The 18,336-nt window shown below is 35.8% G+C and overlaps 1 protein-coding gene across 2 annotated transcripts in view; it reads left to right on the top strand.

The window, feature by feature from the left end:
• Window positions 1-18,336, top strand: part of LOC150091234 (aladin-like) — a 343,291-nt gene that overhangs the window by 189,374 nt on the left and 135,581 nt on the right. For both annotated transcript variants that reach the window (XM_090374811.1, XM_090374804.1), the window contains exon 10: window positions 10,592-10,716. In XM_090374811.1, coding sequence (XP_090230937.1) covers window positions 10,592-10,716 — 125 coding nt within the window. The remainder of the gene's footprint in view (window positions 1-10,591; window positions 10,717-18,336) is intronic.

The following is an 18,336-nucleotide window of genomic DNA, read 5'->3' as shown; positions in this document are numbered from 1 at the left end:
GATTAGCGAGAAACATTCACGCTCGCGATTTTGTCACCCCTCTCTCCCCACCCACTGAGCGCTGTTTTGACCGGGAAAGATAATTTTAGCCACGCCAATGTTTTTTTTTATGGCGGAAAATATTCACGGCGCTTTAAAATTCCCATTTTTTAGGTTTCATTTTATATTAAATCGGGGATCGCGAATACGCGAAACCGCGAATACAGATACCGCGAATAGCGGGGGTTTACTGTATTTGATTAGATGTCAATAAGATTGTCAAGCATGTTACATTGGTAGTACAACAGCTAAATTTTGGACTTAAAAAATTCCTAACAAACGTGCCTACTACCACTTTAATAGCTTTAAATCTAATTTATCGGGTACGAAATTAATACAACATGTTCAATCTTATAATCATAACCCAAGCATCGATTCGGCTATTACAGTAGTTAAACTGAATTCCAGTTATAAAATTCTTCAAAATTGAGGCTCTTGTCATTGAGTGGTTTAAGCATCAGAAATTGTTCAACATATTAAACACGAAGTTTCCAATCAACTTCTCCCCTATTTGGAATTTAGCATGTATAAAGTTTCCACGAGCACTGAAAGTTATGTTAGTTTAACTTCTGTTCCAGGAAAATTAATGGGGGCACTGGTTAAAGAAGCACTGCAGGATCATCTAGACAAGACTTCAGTTATAGCTCGGACACAGCATGGCTTTGTCAAGGGAAAGTCTTGCCTCATCAATTTGATTGGATACTATGATGTAGTCACAAAGGAACTGGATGCAGGGAATAACTTTGATATCATATATTTGGATCTTAGAAAGGCTTTTAATACATGGAAGACTGCTGCACAAATTGGAGCAGTGTGGCATTGGAGGCAAATTGCTGCTATGGATAAAGGGATGGTTGATGGGAGAAGACAGAGTGTGGTAATCAATGGACACTACTCGCCGTGGACTAATGTTATTAGTGGAGTCCCTCAGGGTTCAGTGTTGGGTCCATTGTTGTTTTCTGTATATATAAATGATATTGATGATGGTATATCAAGCTTAATGTCCAAGTTTGCAGACAATATGAAGGTTGGCAGGGTTGTTAAGGACGCTACTGACGTTATGCTGCTGCTGCAACAGAATCTGGAAAGGTTGAGCAGATGGGCTGAGAGGTGGCAAATGAAGTTTAACATTGACAAATGTAAAGTACTACATATGAGAAGCAGTAACCCCAGAGTGATGTATCAACTCTGTGGTACTACACTGACAGTGGTAGAGAACGAAAAGGACTTGGGGTAATAGTGCAGGCAAATATGAAGCTTACTTGAGCAGTGCAGACGGTCTGCAAGAGTAGCTCATAGTGTCTTGTCAATGATATACAGAAATTTTTCTAGCAGGGATAAGGAGATGATTATCCCCTTGTATAAGGCAATGGTCAGGCCACAACGTCAGTACAGTATTCAGGTCTGGAGGTCTCATTTTAAGAAGAATGTAGAACTGCTGGAATAAGTACAGAGAAGGGCAACAAGATTAGTGAATGAAACAAAGGATTGCTCTTATGAAGAAAGGCTTAAATTTTGCAAATCAGTGTCTGGAGACTAGGCACCTGTGAGGTGATCTGATTGAGGTGTATAAAGCCTTGAATGGTTTGAGCATGCTCAATGCTGATAAAATTCTTCCTCTTGCTCAGAATAATCACCTGAGAGGGCATAAATTCAAATTGAGGGAAAACAGGTGTAGGATAGATGTGCGGAAGTTTGCCTTTAGCCAGTGAGTAGTTGGTTGGTGGAACAGACTTCCGTCCTTTGTTGTGGAAGTTGCTAGCCTCAATAAATTTAAGGCTGAGCTGGACAGGTATTTGGAACGAATGGAGGGGTGAAATGGGAGCGGGTTTTTTTTTTTTTTTTTTTTGGCTGATGCTGCATAAGCTTGCTTTCTTGCATCATATGCCTCTACTAATGCTGATGCTAATATAACACTTTGCGTGTTCTTCTCTTCCCACTATAGATAACTGAGGGTGGTTTCAAAAGTCGCTCGTGCACGTCTATTGTTTTTTATATCACTTTTATTTATTTAGAATACGTGATTTTAATAAGACAACTATAGAATTGAAAGTGCACTTTCTCTTCTTAAGCAAATTTTAACACTTTTTAAAGCTCATAATTTAATAAATTAATTTTTTTTAAAATTCATAATTACGTTGAATAGCTACTAATCGTAATTTAAAAGTTTTGTAACTACTATGTATCTGTTATAAGTTTCATCAAACCAAGCAAATTACTATGAGGTGTGTGCTGATAATTAAGCTATGCTATACCTATGATCTAGTTGCTACATCACAGCACATAAGGATTCCTTAATATATCATCAGTCAAATTTCAGTGCTTTAAAGTTTTTTTTTTTTTGCCAGTTTCAGTGTTAAAAAATATTGAGAAGAATGAAAATGTCACAAAGTTGGAAATATCCTGTATATGATTTCATGAAATTACCCCCCCCCCACACACACACACACTCCAGTTAAATATGTAAAGAATATGTATGGTATATATGCATGTCCCACATCTGTATTTAAAATTAGTGTAGATGGTATTACATCAGGTTTAATGAGAAATTTATGTACTATTCAAAAGTTTTTCTAGAAATAATTACTTCCTAAAAATAAGCATCATAGAAGAATACAGTTTCAAATATATTCAATATTTGAAATTGCAGTTCAATTTTTTTTATATTGCTTTTTCATACCACCATGCAAAACATCATCAGAATTTCAAATATATTCAGTATTTGAAATTGCAGTTCAATTTTTTTTATATTGCTTTTTCATACCACCATGCAAAACATCATCAGAAATGAACAATACAGTATAGCAATTTAAAATGAACTGGAAAAAGAGAAGAATGCAAAAACCAACATTATGCACTTTCTTTGGTTAATATAATAACATTCTGTTACAATGAACTTCCAAGGAGACATGAATTGTTTTGCTATATGAAAATTTCAATTTAATGAATGTCGCTTAGAATTATTTAAAAATAACAATTATTTATTCATGTAAATTCTTCTGACATCTTTTCTAACATCCAGAAATACTACTTTCTGTGCTATTTTACTTAAATATTGACTTTAAAATAAATCAATAAAGGAAGAACAATATTCATACTGCAAATGTAAATTTATTTGTACAAAAATTATTCAAGTTGAAATATATTTTATACAAAATACAGAATTTTATACAAAACTCAGAGAAACTTACAGTAAAAACTCAGCTTATTTTACCCACTCTCCTGCTTGCTATTCTAGAATAGTTTTTCTGTCTTCACAAAACAGTAAACCTATGGCTTTTACATTAAACTTGAAATTTTCAAAACAATTTATGAATTTTTTCTTAATTTCATTCTTTGTTTCTGTTTAACAAATTACCATCAGTTTTGCCTATCTCCATTGTATAAAATGTGAAACATAGAAAACAATATATCAAAAAAATCATAGTGTTAAGTTTTACTCTGCATTAGTCAGATGGCACCTCCGTAGCCAGGTGGGAAGGAGCAGCAGTGCGTAGCACATGATTCTTGATTAAACTGGGGTTCAAGCCTGTCGCCACCAAATACAGAGGATGTGGAAAGGTCAGGGAACGACCACCGCATATTCCCGGAGCAATATAGCCTTAGTTGCTAATGTCCTAACAAACAAACAACAGCATTAGTCGGCCTTACAAACTGAAGATCTAATATATCGAAATCAGTGCATGCTAATATCATTTTATCCCAATGCCTGAGGATTTCTTCTATTTGCAATAAAAACACAACCTGTGCAGCAAACATAATAACATTGTACAATAAGTTGATAAATAATAATTTCCCTGTCGCTTACCTGAAATACCACTTCAAGAAGGCGATAAATATAATTAATTTCAAAAATTTATTTCCTGAACCCATTGCTTCAATATAATTACCATAATTACAGTTTTAGAGCCATGTATATTATGACGTAGGATACGCTTTGCTTGCTTTCTTGGTGTCTTAGGGCTTAGAAAACTTGTACCACTGGCCTGCAAATTATAGTGTATCATTTATTTTATTTTATTTTATCTCATCTTATTTTATAATCACACTGTATATACTTAAGTTCATGCTAATGTGTAAGGTGACAAGCAAATTCAGCTCAGGGTCCTACTATAGGAACAGATTTGCAATCCCAGCGTACACATCTGGTGAGTATGGGCTTGGCACACCCAGGGTCCTGAGCTGGATATCATCATTTTTCTCTTTCTTGGTGATTCTCTTTTACTTCTCTCTCTCTCTCTCTCTCAGAGTAACTCGGTAAATTTTTTTTTTTGGCTGGTGCAGCATAAGCCTCAGGCTTCCTTGCACCATATAGCTAATAATAATAATAATACCCGAGCTATAACAACTTATATCTTGTATTGTCTTTAAGCTGTCCTACACTCTTTGTTCTTATTTCTCCGAAGTTATTAGGGTAATCCGAGAACGTAGGAGAAACTATTTCTTATTTGTGCTACAGGTCGACCATCACTAATTCGGTTCCACCGCTAATTCGGACAATTCCCGCGAACATAATTTCAAATTTCCCGGATCGGCGCACCAACCTGCCGTTACTGTTTTGGTGGCATTGGTTGCAGCATCAGCTGTTGGTGCAAACTCGTAAACACTGGCAAGCCATTCCCACTTGTTTTTCTGTCTCTAACAATACTGACAAACTTATTGTGACATTTGAGAATTTATTTTATCGTAATTAGTTTTATTGCAGTGCTTGCAATAAACTAATCACAAACGACCTTCATATGTATGCCGTAATAGCATCACACGTATGTGGCCAACACAGCTTCTCAAGAAATAAAGTAATCAACATACTTTAGTTACAAAAACATATATGCGACATAAAAAAATACTGTTTTTTATATATTTTAAGCGAAAAAACAACAACACTGACATTACAATATTTATTTTAGAATTACTAATCAAATTATTTCCTAAATATTTTTGGCCCCTGGGGAATTTTTTTCTTAAACTAGCTTGACAGTCAACGTGTTAAAGTTAGAAGGAGATGGTTAACTGTTGGGTAAAATGTATGTGCTAAAATAACCACCAGTGATCCGGTAAACTCACTAAACCGGCACCCCACAGGTCCCAACACTGCCGGATTAGTGATGGTCGACCTGTACTATATTCGTTCAGGTTCTATTATTCCTACTCTATTAGTTTTTATTCTTCTTACTATCTGCATGTTTCTCTTTGCGTTAACTTAATTTTAATTAATAAATTTTACCATATCCATCACATAGGGTTCACCACATATATATTCTCACTAGAGGAATAATTATTTAATGACGACTAGCTGTTATATTATGTCCTGGATACAGTAGATATACCTTATACTGTACATTTATTCTTATTTTAATTATTAAATTACTTTCTTTGTCAGGTCAACGATTTTCAATATATGCTTACATTTATACCATCTTTCTTTTGATTCTAAAAATTTTAACTACCTTTAATTGGTTTAGATTCAAAGTACTTAATCTCTGAATCTTAATCTTAGCAGATATTGATCATTACAGAAACAGAGAACTCCTTGTTGTTTTTTGCCTTCAGTCTGGGTGGTTGACCCCAGTTGAAGTCCTAGATTGTGGGTAAATAACGATGTTTTATATATGTATATATATTTTTTTTCTTTCTTTTTTTTTTTTTTTTTTTTCATTTATTTATTTTTTTTATTCCTTGCATTTCTTTAAATCCATCTTGGTCTTGTCTGCTTGAATTATCTTCAATATTATACAAAATATTTTTTATATATATATTTTAGGATTAAGATATTTTACATAATGCATATTAACTGTGGGGAGAATTAAAAAATAATAATAATAATCTTAATGGTTACCTGCCGGATGTACCAAAAATGTAAAAGAGCCATAAGCGCAAACTCTGTCACTGTCACAGGAGGAGCAGCATTATCACTCAGCAATAAAAATAGAACAAGTTGATTAATGTAAACACTGAGTTACATTTCAAGCATGTTCTTTTCTCTCTTTCTTTCTTTCCTTCTTTTTTTTTTTTTTTTTTTTTTAAATCTTTTCTCTCTATGTGTATGCATCTCTTCACAAGTAACAACATGTCTTACTGTACACGCAAAGCATGCACAGATTGTCTAAAGCTAACAATACTGCATTAAAACTACATTTAATCTATGAATTTCTTTTTTCCCATGTATTTTTTCTTTATGATTTCTTTTTCTCATTTATATTTTTTCTACAAAAATTTACTTTAATTGATAGAAAGAAAATAAATAATTGCCAGATTTCTATTTTTCCAATTTTAATGAAATTTGGAATGACTTAGCAAATATTGTTAAAAGGCCCAAATATAAAATTTCATGAAAATCTATTCACTGGAGGTTGTTACTTAGAGACAAACAGACAGACAGATGGACATGGCAAAGAATGGGCACATGTGCTTCTACACACACACACACACACACACACACACACACACACACACACACACACACACACGTTCAAAGAAAGTGCATCACCTCTTGAAATTGTAATTGTCATCCGAATACCGTAAGTATATGGAAATATTTCTTACAGATTGCATCAGATAATAGTGCATCAGCTGTTATTTTCAGCTATATAAGCATGCCCTGAGAGATTTGCAGTCATTCCTTGCTTGTAAGGATGGCGAGTTACGTGCAGTTGACGCCACGAAGAAAGAGTGCTATTGTTGCTTTACGTGAGGAAGGATGTTCTTCCCATCATATTGGTTATAGTGTGTCTTGTAATCAGTCGACAGTGAGTAGATTTCTTTCCAAACTAAAGAATACTGGTTCTTCTGATAGGAAAAAAGGAACTGGACGCAATGAGTTTCTACACCAAAACAGGACTGTGTTTTGAACCACTTATGTCTTAAAAACCTTTAAGGCATAAGTGGTTCAAAAGCTTTAAAGCTTCTTCATCTTTACTGAAAAGAGAATGGGAAGAACATACAGGAGTGGTAGCAAGTGCAGTAACAGTCAGAAGACATATTTTCAAAAATGAACTTGTAGCCCGTCATCCTAAGAAAACGCCCCTCCTCACACAAAAAATGAAAAGGGTTCAATTAATTTGGTGTAAGGTGCATGTCAAATGAACCTCCAAGCAGTGGAACCGTTTTAGAGCTGTACCCTCGAAATGTAAGGAAGATTGGATCTCGCCATGATGTTCATCATAACCTCAAAAGTCATCAGTCGTACTGCATGATGGAAGCAATGGGGAAGGGTTGACCAGAACTTAGCTCTGGAGACTAAACATGGGTTCCACCACTTCAAGCCTCCAATAAGCAAAATGGTGGTATTGCACCGGTTGATGAGAGTCATCTACCACCTAGTATTGCCTGGTAACACAGAGGGACGGCATTCCTCCATGTGGTGTGGGTGACCCCTGCTTACACTGGTTTACACCTGAGTGGTCACCCACAGTGCTTGTGCATGGTGGTTATACCCAGGATTACTAGCTGTCACAGACCATACGGACTTTGCCGAAATTGGATTGACTTGACTTGACTTGAATGTCACCCGAATATCAGTTCCATCAGCATTTTAGACCCCCAGGTAGCAAGTACAGCTTGTCTGGCATATCTGAGAGAATGTCTGTGACAACGTCAAAGTCCAATATTTGTGACAACCTCAAGGACTTGCAGTTTATAAAAGGTTCCGTAAATGCCAATGGATACCTGGCTATATTGGAAAGCAAATTGCTGCCAATCATTAGAGAACATTTCAACCTCAAGTAACTGCATCTTTCAGGACGACTCTGCTCCTTGTCATTAGGCAAAAACGTAAGTAGGCACTTCTGTAGTTACTTTAGCTTCATTTCTGCATTAGAGATTTGACAGTAATGTGTTACATTTGTTACAGGTGAAAAAATGGTTGGAAGAATGGTCCATTACAATTCTTAGCTGGCCAGGAAACAGCCCGGACCTGAATCCTATAGAGAACTGTTAGCATCGTGTGGAATCTGCAGTTGCCAGAAAGAAACCGAAGACCCTTCATGAACTTCAGGAAGCCATAATTCATGTTTGGAACCACGAACTATCAGTTGATTATCTTTAGAAATTGATCTTGTCAATGCCTCTGCGGTTCAACTAAATATTAGTTTGCACCTGAACTTTTCATTTTGTTTTCCATTTAAAATGATAAACTGAAGCAAATTGAAGGCTTCTGATAACATTTCAGCCATAATTGTCACGTTTAACAAAACTGTTGTATAAAGGTTGCAAATGCTCATTTTGGAATATTTTGAGAGCAATGTCAAATATTACTTAGCTTTGCCCTAATTATTAATAAATGTTTTGTTTATATTTCTATTTGTGATGCTAGTCATTAATGAAACATACCATTGCGAAAAAGGGTTAGAAATGTGAAATTCCTAGGTGATGCACATTCTTTGAACACCATCACACACACACACACACACACACACACACACACACACACACACACACACACACACACACACACACACACACAGATGCATGTAAAATTAACACAGTGCAAGCATTTTCAAACCATTTCAATAGCTATATTGAAATAGATCCCTACCACTATGTATTTTATTAATGCAGTAGGTCTACTCTACCAATAGGAGTTTTATTTTCATGCTATAAATGTTACATATATAGCCAGAAGTTTTTATTTCCAAGCACCTCTTAGCTGCTTGTTTAGATTCGATAGATTTATTCACCACCCCTGGCACAAGGGTTGCTAATTGGGGTTACTATTATCTGCTGATGCATCCAGTTAGTTCCAAAGTCACAACAGTGCCTTCAAGTTTTTAATGAATAATGGATTTGCCTATTGGATGATGTTATTCAATTAAAAACAGTATTAGTTATTTTAGATTAACTTGTTGATAACATAGAGTACATTATCCATAGCCATAAGCCCAATCTTTATACCCTGGTCTGAATGAATGCAGTGTGGGCATTTTCTCCTAGACGAAAACAAATTGAAATTATTATTATTAGCCATGTGGCATAAGAAAGCATGAGGCTTATGCTGCACCAGCCAAAAAAAAATTCCCCAGTTACCCTGAGAGAGAGAGATAGAGAGAGAAACAGAAAGGAATCACCAAGAAAGAGAAGAATGATGATATCCAGCTCAGAACTCTGGCTGTGCCAAGCCCATACTCACCAGATGAGAGCCCCTGGGGTTAAATGAATCAATAGCTCAAAAAAAATAAAAGAAAAATAACACAAAGCTTTACTTCTCAGTATCATTCATGTCTTGTTTTTCTGGTGAAGCTTTGGAAATGCTCTTGACAGCAAAGTCTAAACAGCAGTTTTATTATTATAAACAAAACTTTGACTCTGCACTTCTGAAGAGTACATATTCTGCAACAGTATTTTTCTTGAAGAATTCATCAGTTATGTCTAACAGAATTCAAAGAGTAATCCAAAGACAGAAAAATAAAATCCTGCATGAGCTAATTTTTTTTTGGAAGCATACTGTATTGGTAAACAGTCCTATCTCTGTATTTTAATATAAATTAGTAAATTAATAAGAGGAGTTTACCTCAATATAGTACGTGGAACACTTCCGTATGATACCCTCCAGAAATTAAAACGGAAAAAACGAAAAAATCGACAACTTACCAATATATTAAAGTGAAATATAAATAATTAAATAATCAATTTAACTCAATTCAAAATCAATTCAAAACAATTAAAATTCAAATTAACGCAATTAAAAGAATCTAACGAAAATATTCAAAACGATTTTTGAATTTTTGAAAAATCGTTTTGAATATTTTCGTTAGATTCTTTTAATTGCGTTAATTTGAATTTTAATTGTTTTGAATTGATTTTGAATTGAGTTAAATTGATTATTTAATTATTTATATTTCACTTTAATATATTGGTAAGTTGTCGATTTTTTCGTTTTTTCCGTTTTAATTTCTGGAGGGTATCATACGGAAGTGTTCCACGTACTATATTGAGGTAAACTCCTCTTATTAATTTACTAATATTATCAACGTAGAACATATTGAGTATTACAGCTCTGATTCATACTATTTAATATAAATTAAAATACAGAGATTTTAATCTCTGTATTTTAATTTATAAAAAAAAAAAAAAAAAAAAAGAGAGAGAGAGAGCTGAATTTTTCTGTTTTGGCTAAAAAATCTCCTGTTTTGCTCATATTTACAATTACCCAATCTCCAACTTTTCAAGCCATAATTGATATTTATGAACATGTGCTTTTTGTCTTGATTATTATTGGTGTAAAGTGCTAGTATGAGTAATGCTACTGATGCATTTGATCATGTGCAAGGTATCCATGTTGACAGCTTGCACACAATTTACAAATATATGAATTATATTTCTAACTCAAAGTTTAGAAATACAGTTGAAAATGCCTGACTTGAATTGGAAATATAGTTAGGCTTATCTGACTGTATTTCTTAGCTGTGTTTCCCAACAATATTGTTCATAGATTACCTCTCTTTTTTTTTTTTTTTTTTTTTTTTTTTTTCCACAATGTAAAAGTTCAGAGTGACATTTTTGAATTTCTTTGTTGATGTTGCTTTGAAATACCATTAACTTTTTGTTAACATTTTAGGTATGGGATGTTGGACTACAGGTCTGTACCCCTCTTAGAAGAGGTGGTGGTGGAGGCATCTCATTACTAACATGGTCTCCCAATTCAGAACGACTCTTTGCAGCAACACCATCTACCTTTTTTCGGTAATTTTTGGGATATTAATATTATCAAGTAACATAATTTTCTTTGTTCTCTGAAATATAGAAACTTATTTTGAGATGATACCAAAACGTAATAAGACTGATTTATTTTGCATCTTATACATGCCAATGAAGCATTTCATTGGAGACTTTAGTAGTCATTTTTAAAAACAGAGAATTAATATGGTGAAGTGGGAAAATTGGCAAACAAAAAGTAATTCAGGCATTAAAATTTTTTGACTGTATTAGAAGCATACCTGCCATCTCCTTTAATTTAGTAAGATACTTTCTGATAACACTAGTCAACATGAGTTTTACCTCCACTAATAATATATTAGCTCATTGCAATCAATTTTTATTCATAGATTTGGAAAATAATTCTTAGAATTTCACATCACATTGCAGTTTCTATGTATACAGGTATTTGTGCTTGTGCTTATTCATAATATGTGTCTGACTGCAGTTTAGGGAAGGTGATATGGCACTGATCTCTTGCATTACTTTCAAATAATGTTTTCATGTACTCACAGGTGGCAGTAACATTGGGGAGAGTTAACATGTTCAGCCATGTCTGTCTGCCTTCTACCTCTCTTTACAGTAATGGAAAGACAGTCAGATGAATGTGTACAGTTTGCATATCTATTGCATATTGTTTTTTTTCTTCTGTGTTTTACTTAGCATTGTATTGTTAAAATGCAATGCTAAAGTGTTTGAATCACCCTGACTATTTCTATAGTAAAGAAAATCTATGATAAACTAAACATACATATTCTTTGTACTTTGGTTGCAAGATTGATAATCAAGACAAAACTTGGACTACACACACACACACTGTAATACCTGTACCGTAAATCTCTGAGGATATGGCTAATGTAGAAAATTAAAAGTATGCTTTTTGCTGTTTCCTATGGTGTGCACCCACATTGATGATTGTTAATTCTCAATGACAAAAACATCACTGATGTCCAGATAAAGCAAGCATAGCAAAAACATCAAATATCCTAACATCTCACCTGCCTTAAGGCTTGTTCTACATAATGAAACCTGCCAATACCAGATACCCAAAAACATGCAAAAAAAAAAAAGGAAGAAGTAGTGATGAATATAACAAGGATACTTGTGTTGCAGACTTTTCTGGACCATCCACTTACAGATTTGGATTACTAACTAGAAAATTGTATCACACTTAATTAAGCAAGAGGAATTGATTGATTTAGTTTATGATTTAAACTTATCTAAAGAGCAAGCAGAATTCCTTTAACATGTACGAGGTCCTTCTCTCTTACAGTTCACCTGTGATTAAAAGGATTTTTAAAGATGGAGCGAGGCCCCTTTTAATGTGAGGCCCTAAGCTGTAGCTTGTTTAGCTTATGTGTAAATCCGGCCCTGGGCAAACATTTCTAAGGATATAGAAAGTATATAGTACATAATATGTTTGATTAAAGTATTTTTTAAAGGACTCAAATTTAAGATTTTTGAGGAAGTGCTGATATAAAGCATTATTAGTTTCAGTAGATCAATTTTCTTTAGAATCTGCAACTTTTATTCTGGAGATATAAAAAAATTTTTTTTTTATAAGTTTAGTGTTTTTTTTTTTTTTTTTTTTTCAGTTGTTAGTCAAATTTATTTTTTTTCAAATGGACAGATATGTTGTTATTATTATTTTTTTCTTTCACTTATATTTTCAGAATTTAATCATATATTCTTAAAAGTTGATTTTTGATGGCTTTGCTTATGATTAGCCTAACTAGTTAGAATTGCCCATGGGTTGGATTTAGGGAATAATTTTGACATAGTTTACGTGGATTTTAGCAAGGTATCTGACTTAGTCCCTAATGAGAGGTTACTGTATAAGCTGTAACATGTTGGGATTACTGGAAGATTCTAAGATGAATCACACGGTGGCCATAGGACAGAAGGCAGAGGGTTGTGATTAATGGATATTCTTCAGATTGTAATGTCAAAAGTAGGATCCCCAGCGATCAGTTCTTGGCCTGCTGTTGTTTCTGATTTTCATAAACGACATGGATGAAAGGATACAGGGTGTGATGTCATAATTTTCAGATGATGTAAAGATTGGCAGAGTCATTAATGATCAGTGCCAATCAGCGCTCCTTTAAGCTGACTTGAATAGGCTTCAAGAATAATCAGAAAAGTGGCAACTACAGGGTGTCTCAAAAATATTGGTACAAAGGTTTAGGGGAGGTAGGTAACATCTAAAGGAATGTGAATCGCATAGGAACCTATAACCGGAAACATCACTGTAAGTCGGTAGATGGAGCAGTAGTCACCGCACAAAGAGCATGCATCGATATACGAACTGTGAGCTGGCAGGCATGCACCTAATGTATGGATTAGCAGAGGGCAATGAACGAGCCGCTCAACGAATTTATGGAGAACGCTTCCCAGACAGACATGTACTGGACCACTGTTTGTTTGTACGTGTGCATCAAAATTTGTGCGATTATGGGTCATTTAGAGGTAACAGGAGCAGTGCAGTGCAGGCAGACCACATTCGACGCAAACTCCCGCCATTGAAGAAGTGTGTTGAATGCCATCCAGAATAATCCTACTACCAGCACACGTGCCATTGCCTCTGCCTTAGGAGTGTTTCATTGCAGTGTACAGCGTGTCTGGCACGACAATTCCTTACACCCCTTTCATCTCCAAAGGGTTCAGTTACTGCTCCCTCAAGATCATCCTGCACTTGTGGCTTTTGTGCAGTGGTTTCTCCAAGAAAGTGTTCAAGATTTGAATTTTCCAGCCTATGTTTTGTTCATGGATGAGGCTTATTCAATCAGCACAATGCTCATGTGTGGGCTCACGACAACCCACATGGTGTGCGCCCCCATGTGGCACAACATCGCTTCACAATAAATGTATGGTCAGTGACTGCTTAGTCGGCCTATACCTGTTACCATCCCGCATGAACTCTGCTAAATATCAGATCTTTCTTGAACAAGTTCTACCAGGGTTACTTGACGATGTTCCAGCAAATGTGAGATGCAACATTTGGTGTCAACATGACGGGGCGCCTGCCCATTATGGAAGGTCTGTTCGTGACCATTTCAACAGGCGTTTTGGGCGTCGATGGATTGACCGTGGTGGACCCATTGCCTGGCCCCCACACTCACCTGATTTATCAAGCCTTGATTTCTTTCTGTGGAGGGGGGGCCCTCAAATCTATCGCGTATGAATCGCCTGTGGAGATGGAAATGGATCTCGTTGCGAGACTCGTCTGCGCTGCTGCTGCTGTCAAAGAAACTCCAGGTATGTTTGACTGTTTCCCCAATCCATGCTGCGTCGGTGTCACGCATGCATCGCTTCTCATGGTGGAACCTTTTAGCATCTATTGTAACATCATGAAATGCATCCATCTCGTACTCCATTGTTAATATTGTGTCATTTCTGCTTCTTTGTGCCTCTGCTACTACTTTCCCGTGACGTTTCCGGTTATGGGTTCCTATGCGATTCACATTCCTTTAGATGTTACCTACCTCCCCTAAACGTTTGTACCAATATTTTTGAGTAACCCTGTATATTTTAATGCATCAAAATGCTAGGTATTGCATTTGGTGGGGTTGAATTAAAAACAGTAGAGGAAGAAAGGGATCTGGGAGTTATGATATAGGGAGATATGAAATTCTTTGAGTAGTGTTTGGTCCTTGAGGCTGTCACAGGCCTTCTGTGAAGTACAGGCAGTTCCTGCTTTACGAGATTTCGCTTTATGAGTGTTTTTTTTTTTTTTTTTTTTTTTTTTTTCCCCAAGTATCAAGTATCTACAAAATCGAAAATATGAACATTAATTGCAAAAAAATGAATGTTAAACATTCATAAATACCGCATTTCAAACAAAGCGCATAGTTATACAATACAGTGTGCCCTGCTTTACGATATTAATCCATTCCAGAGACACCATTGTATCATAAAAATATTGTAATGTGGAACCCAATAACACATTATTTTTTGGTAATTCGTTCCACAACCTCGGAAGTTAAAATTTTCACTATATAACCCTCTAAAAGGTCTTTTTTATAGTGTGAATTGTATTAGTTACCAATTAAAATCATTAAAATGCACTGCACTTTCATCGTTATCATATGTTCTGTTAATTATAAGAATCAATTTTGAATGCCTTTGTGATATATTTCTGGAAGTCACTACCATAAAACAATGAAAACAAGTTGCACTTTCCGGTTTATTGGGCTTTTCTGTTACTGCAAGCAATTATAAATGGGTAGTAAACTCATAAATATTAATGATCGCATTTTATTGCATTTGCGAAAATACTGATAGCTGGAATTGTGTTTTTACATTATTATGGTGAAATGTTACTGAAATCTTCAATCGTATAAAAAACAAATTTTCAGAATCTTCTCTTCATTCCTTTTTGCTTTGTAAACTTTTTACTCCTCGCAAATTGTGTTAGCTGCAATTTGTGCATTTCGTTAAATGCTTATGCATGCTATTGAAATTTATAAAGAAAAGACAAGAATATCTTGGACACAAATGCCTCTTGAAGCATTTCTGAAGAAGACTCCTCCTTGTGCAACAAACCAACGAGTGCTGAGCCAATAATGTGTGATCAGCGGGTGTGCATTTATCATCATCGATAAATGCACACTCGATGATAAAGAAAAATAAACATTCTTTAACATTTGTAAGTCATAAATAATTTCTTTATTATTATAATTTGCTTGATTTTACAGCTGTTTTCCTTTCTTTGGATAAATCAATCATTGTTTAAACATAAACTAATTAGCTAACTAATTTCATTGTTGAGAACGTATTCCCTATTTTTAGCATTATGTCTATGGTTAATAAATTCTCGCTTTACAATTTTTCTCTTTATGAGTGTGCACTAGGAACAAATTAACTGAAAGTTGAAAACTACCTGTACAAACTGGGTTTGTTACCTAGGACCATTAGCGTTTTAGGTTTGTTACCTAAAACGCTAATGGAACTGATGTTCGGGTGATACTTGTGTCTAATGGGCTGAATTTCAGCGAAGTCATTCTGCATTGAGTCTGGTCATTCTGCGATAACTAAATCCTGTGCTTGCACCTTCACAAAGGTGGGACTGTTAGAAATCCCCATGTGCAGGTCCTGAAATATGAATATGTCACCTAGTATTACTGGAGGTGACCACCCAGGTGTGAACCGATAAAAGCATGGGTTGAAGTGTAGCAGCCACACCACACAGAGGAATGCTGTCCCTTTGTGCCACCAGGAAATATTAGATGTCTCTTGTCAACCAGTGCAATACAATCACTTTGCTTATTGGAGGCTTCAAGCGGTAAAATCCATGTTTAGTCTCCAGAACACAGCTCTGGCAATCCCTTCCCCCCATCTCTTCCATCTTCAGAATGATTGATGTCTTTTGAAGTTATGATACGCAACTTTTTTTTTTTCTTTATGAAAACCCCAAACACGAGAGGTATTAGGACCTATAGTACTTAGTACCGTGCTTCAATTGGAGGTTGACAAGACGAAAGAAGATATTTCTTGACATTGGACTGTAATTTTCAGAAAATATGTATGAAGGAAGGTTGTTCCAGAAAATGGCAGTTGAATGAATAAACGAGGAAGATGAAAAGCTGGTTTTGTGAGTTTGGAATTGGATAGTAAATGGATGTTGGCTGGTAGCGGCACGTGTTCGGACTGTTTTCCAAGAGAGAGCGGGAATTATAGAAGCCAATTCAGAAGAACAGTGCCCGTGGAAATATCTGTAGAAGAGGCATGCAGCAGAAACAGTATGTCTATGAGACAGCGAGTGGAGAGACTGTGTTAGAGATGAATCATTAATTAACCTAACTGCCCTCTTCTGAACAGAATCAAGAAGCCTGAGACAGGTTTTGGGGGCACCACACAAGATGTGGGAAAAATATTCCATGCTAGGGCAGATTTGCAATTTGAAGAGTGAACAGCTGTTTTGAAGAAAAGTAACGTCGAGAGCAAAAGAGAAAAACAAGTTTTTTAGATGCACAGGAAGTAATATTTTTTAATGTACTTGTGCCAAGAGAGATTGGAAGTCAGGGTAATCCCCAAAAGAGATATATCATTTTGCCCAGAAATTGGAGTGCCACAAAGATAAGCATGGGAGCAGTAGAATCCTTTTTGCAAGATATAAGACAAGACTGAGTTTTAGAAGGACTGAAATCAACTAAGTTGTCTTTGCCCCACTGGAGAATTACCTGGAGATCGGCATTTAAGGAATTGATAACAGATTTTCGAGAAGTTGAGCAGGACAAGGTTTCTCAAAATAGAAAGGAAATTTCCAATGCTATCATCGACAAAACTATAGATAGGATTTCCAGTCAGTGGAAGAAGGTCATTAATTTACAAGAGGAAAAGAGTGGGGGAAAGAACTGAACCTTGGGGGACACCAGCATTAGTGGAGAAGTTAGAAGACAGAGAGCCATCTACCATCACCCTCAGTGAGCGATCAGAGAGAAAACTGGATAACCAATCACAAAAAGCAGTTAGCAAACAATAAGATGGAAGCTTGCTTAGAAGACCTTTATGCTAAACATGATCGAAAAACTTTAAGATGTCAAGAGAAACTGCTTGTGTTTCACCGAACTTTTCCATTGAATTAGTCCATAAATGGGTAACATAAGCCAGAATATCACCAGTGGATCAACGCTGACGGAATCCATACTGGCGATCGTTGATCAGACGGAAGGTTTATAGGTAGTTTTAAGAGTTGGCAGTTAATTGATTTCTCCATTGCTTTAGAAAGAATAGAAGTAATTGCAATGGGACAATAATTGGATGGGAGGGATTTGTCACCCTTTTTATGAAATGGCTGAATATGAACAAATTTCCAAGCAGAAGGAAAAACACCTTTGCAATAAAAAAGTGAAAAAAGGTGGCAACGAACAGGAGTAAGTTCAGAGGAGCACAGGTTTTGAGAACAAGTGGAGAAATACCATCGGGACCTGGAGCTTTCTTAGCATCAAGATTCGTCAAAATCCTTCTGACATCCTTTTGACGGAAGACCACAGGAGGCATTGTATGGAGCGTGATGAGAATTGGTGGGAGGTGTTTTACCAAGATCATTAATACATGAGTTGGAAGAAAAATGGGATGCTTGCAGGTCAGCTTTATCCTTAGCTGAAGTGAAACAGAACCATCTGGTTTGGACAGAGGTGGGAACAGAGATAGGCAAGAGACCAGAATGCTCGGCTACCATTAGGGCAAGAAGTAAGTTTTCTACTCTTAGCCTGTTCAAACTCTAGGATGGACTGATTAATAACTGCTTTACAATTGTTGCGAGCTTTGGTGTAGGCAGGAAATGAAACTGAAGAATTAGAAACAAGCCAATTCCGATATGCGATATTCTTCTCTTGAACAGCCTTATCACATTTATTGGAAAACCAAGGTATAGATAAAGGACGAGATTTTAAAGTGGAGTGTAGGATAAAGGATTCCATTTCTACAAGAATAATTTCACTGACACGATCTGAGCAAACATTAACATCAGAAGTTTTGAAACAGTAACCTGACCAAGGAAAAGAAGAAAATAAATCTCATAGCTCATCCTATTTTGCATTCTTGTAATGCCAAACAATACGAGGTTGGGCATAGCCATGAGATAAAGGCTCCATTGGAGAAGAGACA

The sequence above is a fragment of the Mastigoproctus giganteus genome, chromosome 1 (genome assembly GCF_048544385.1).
Source record: "Mastigoproctus giganteus isolate SK-2022 chromosome 1, ASM4854438v1, whole genome shotgun sequence".
Lineage (NCBI taxonomy): Eukaryota > Metazoa > Arthropoda > Arachnida > Uropygi > Thelyphonidae > Mastigoproctus > Mastigoproctus giganteus.
The sequence above is the reverse complement of the archived record's forward strand: the minus strand, read 5'-3'. Positions and strand labels throughout refer to the sequence as shown.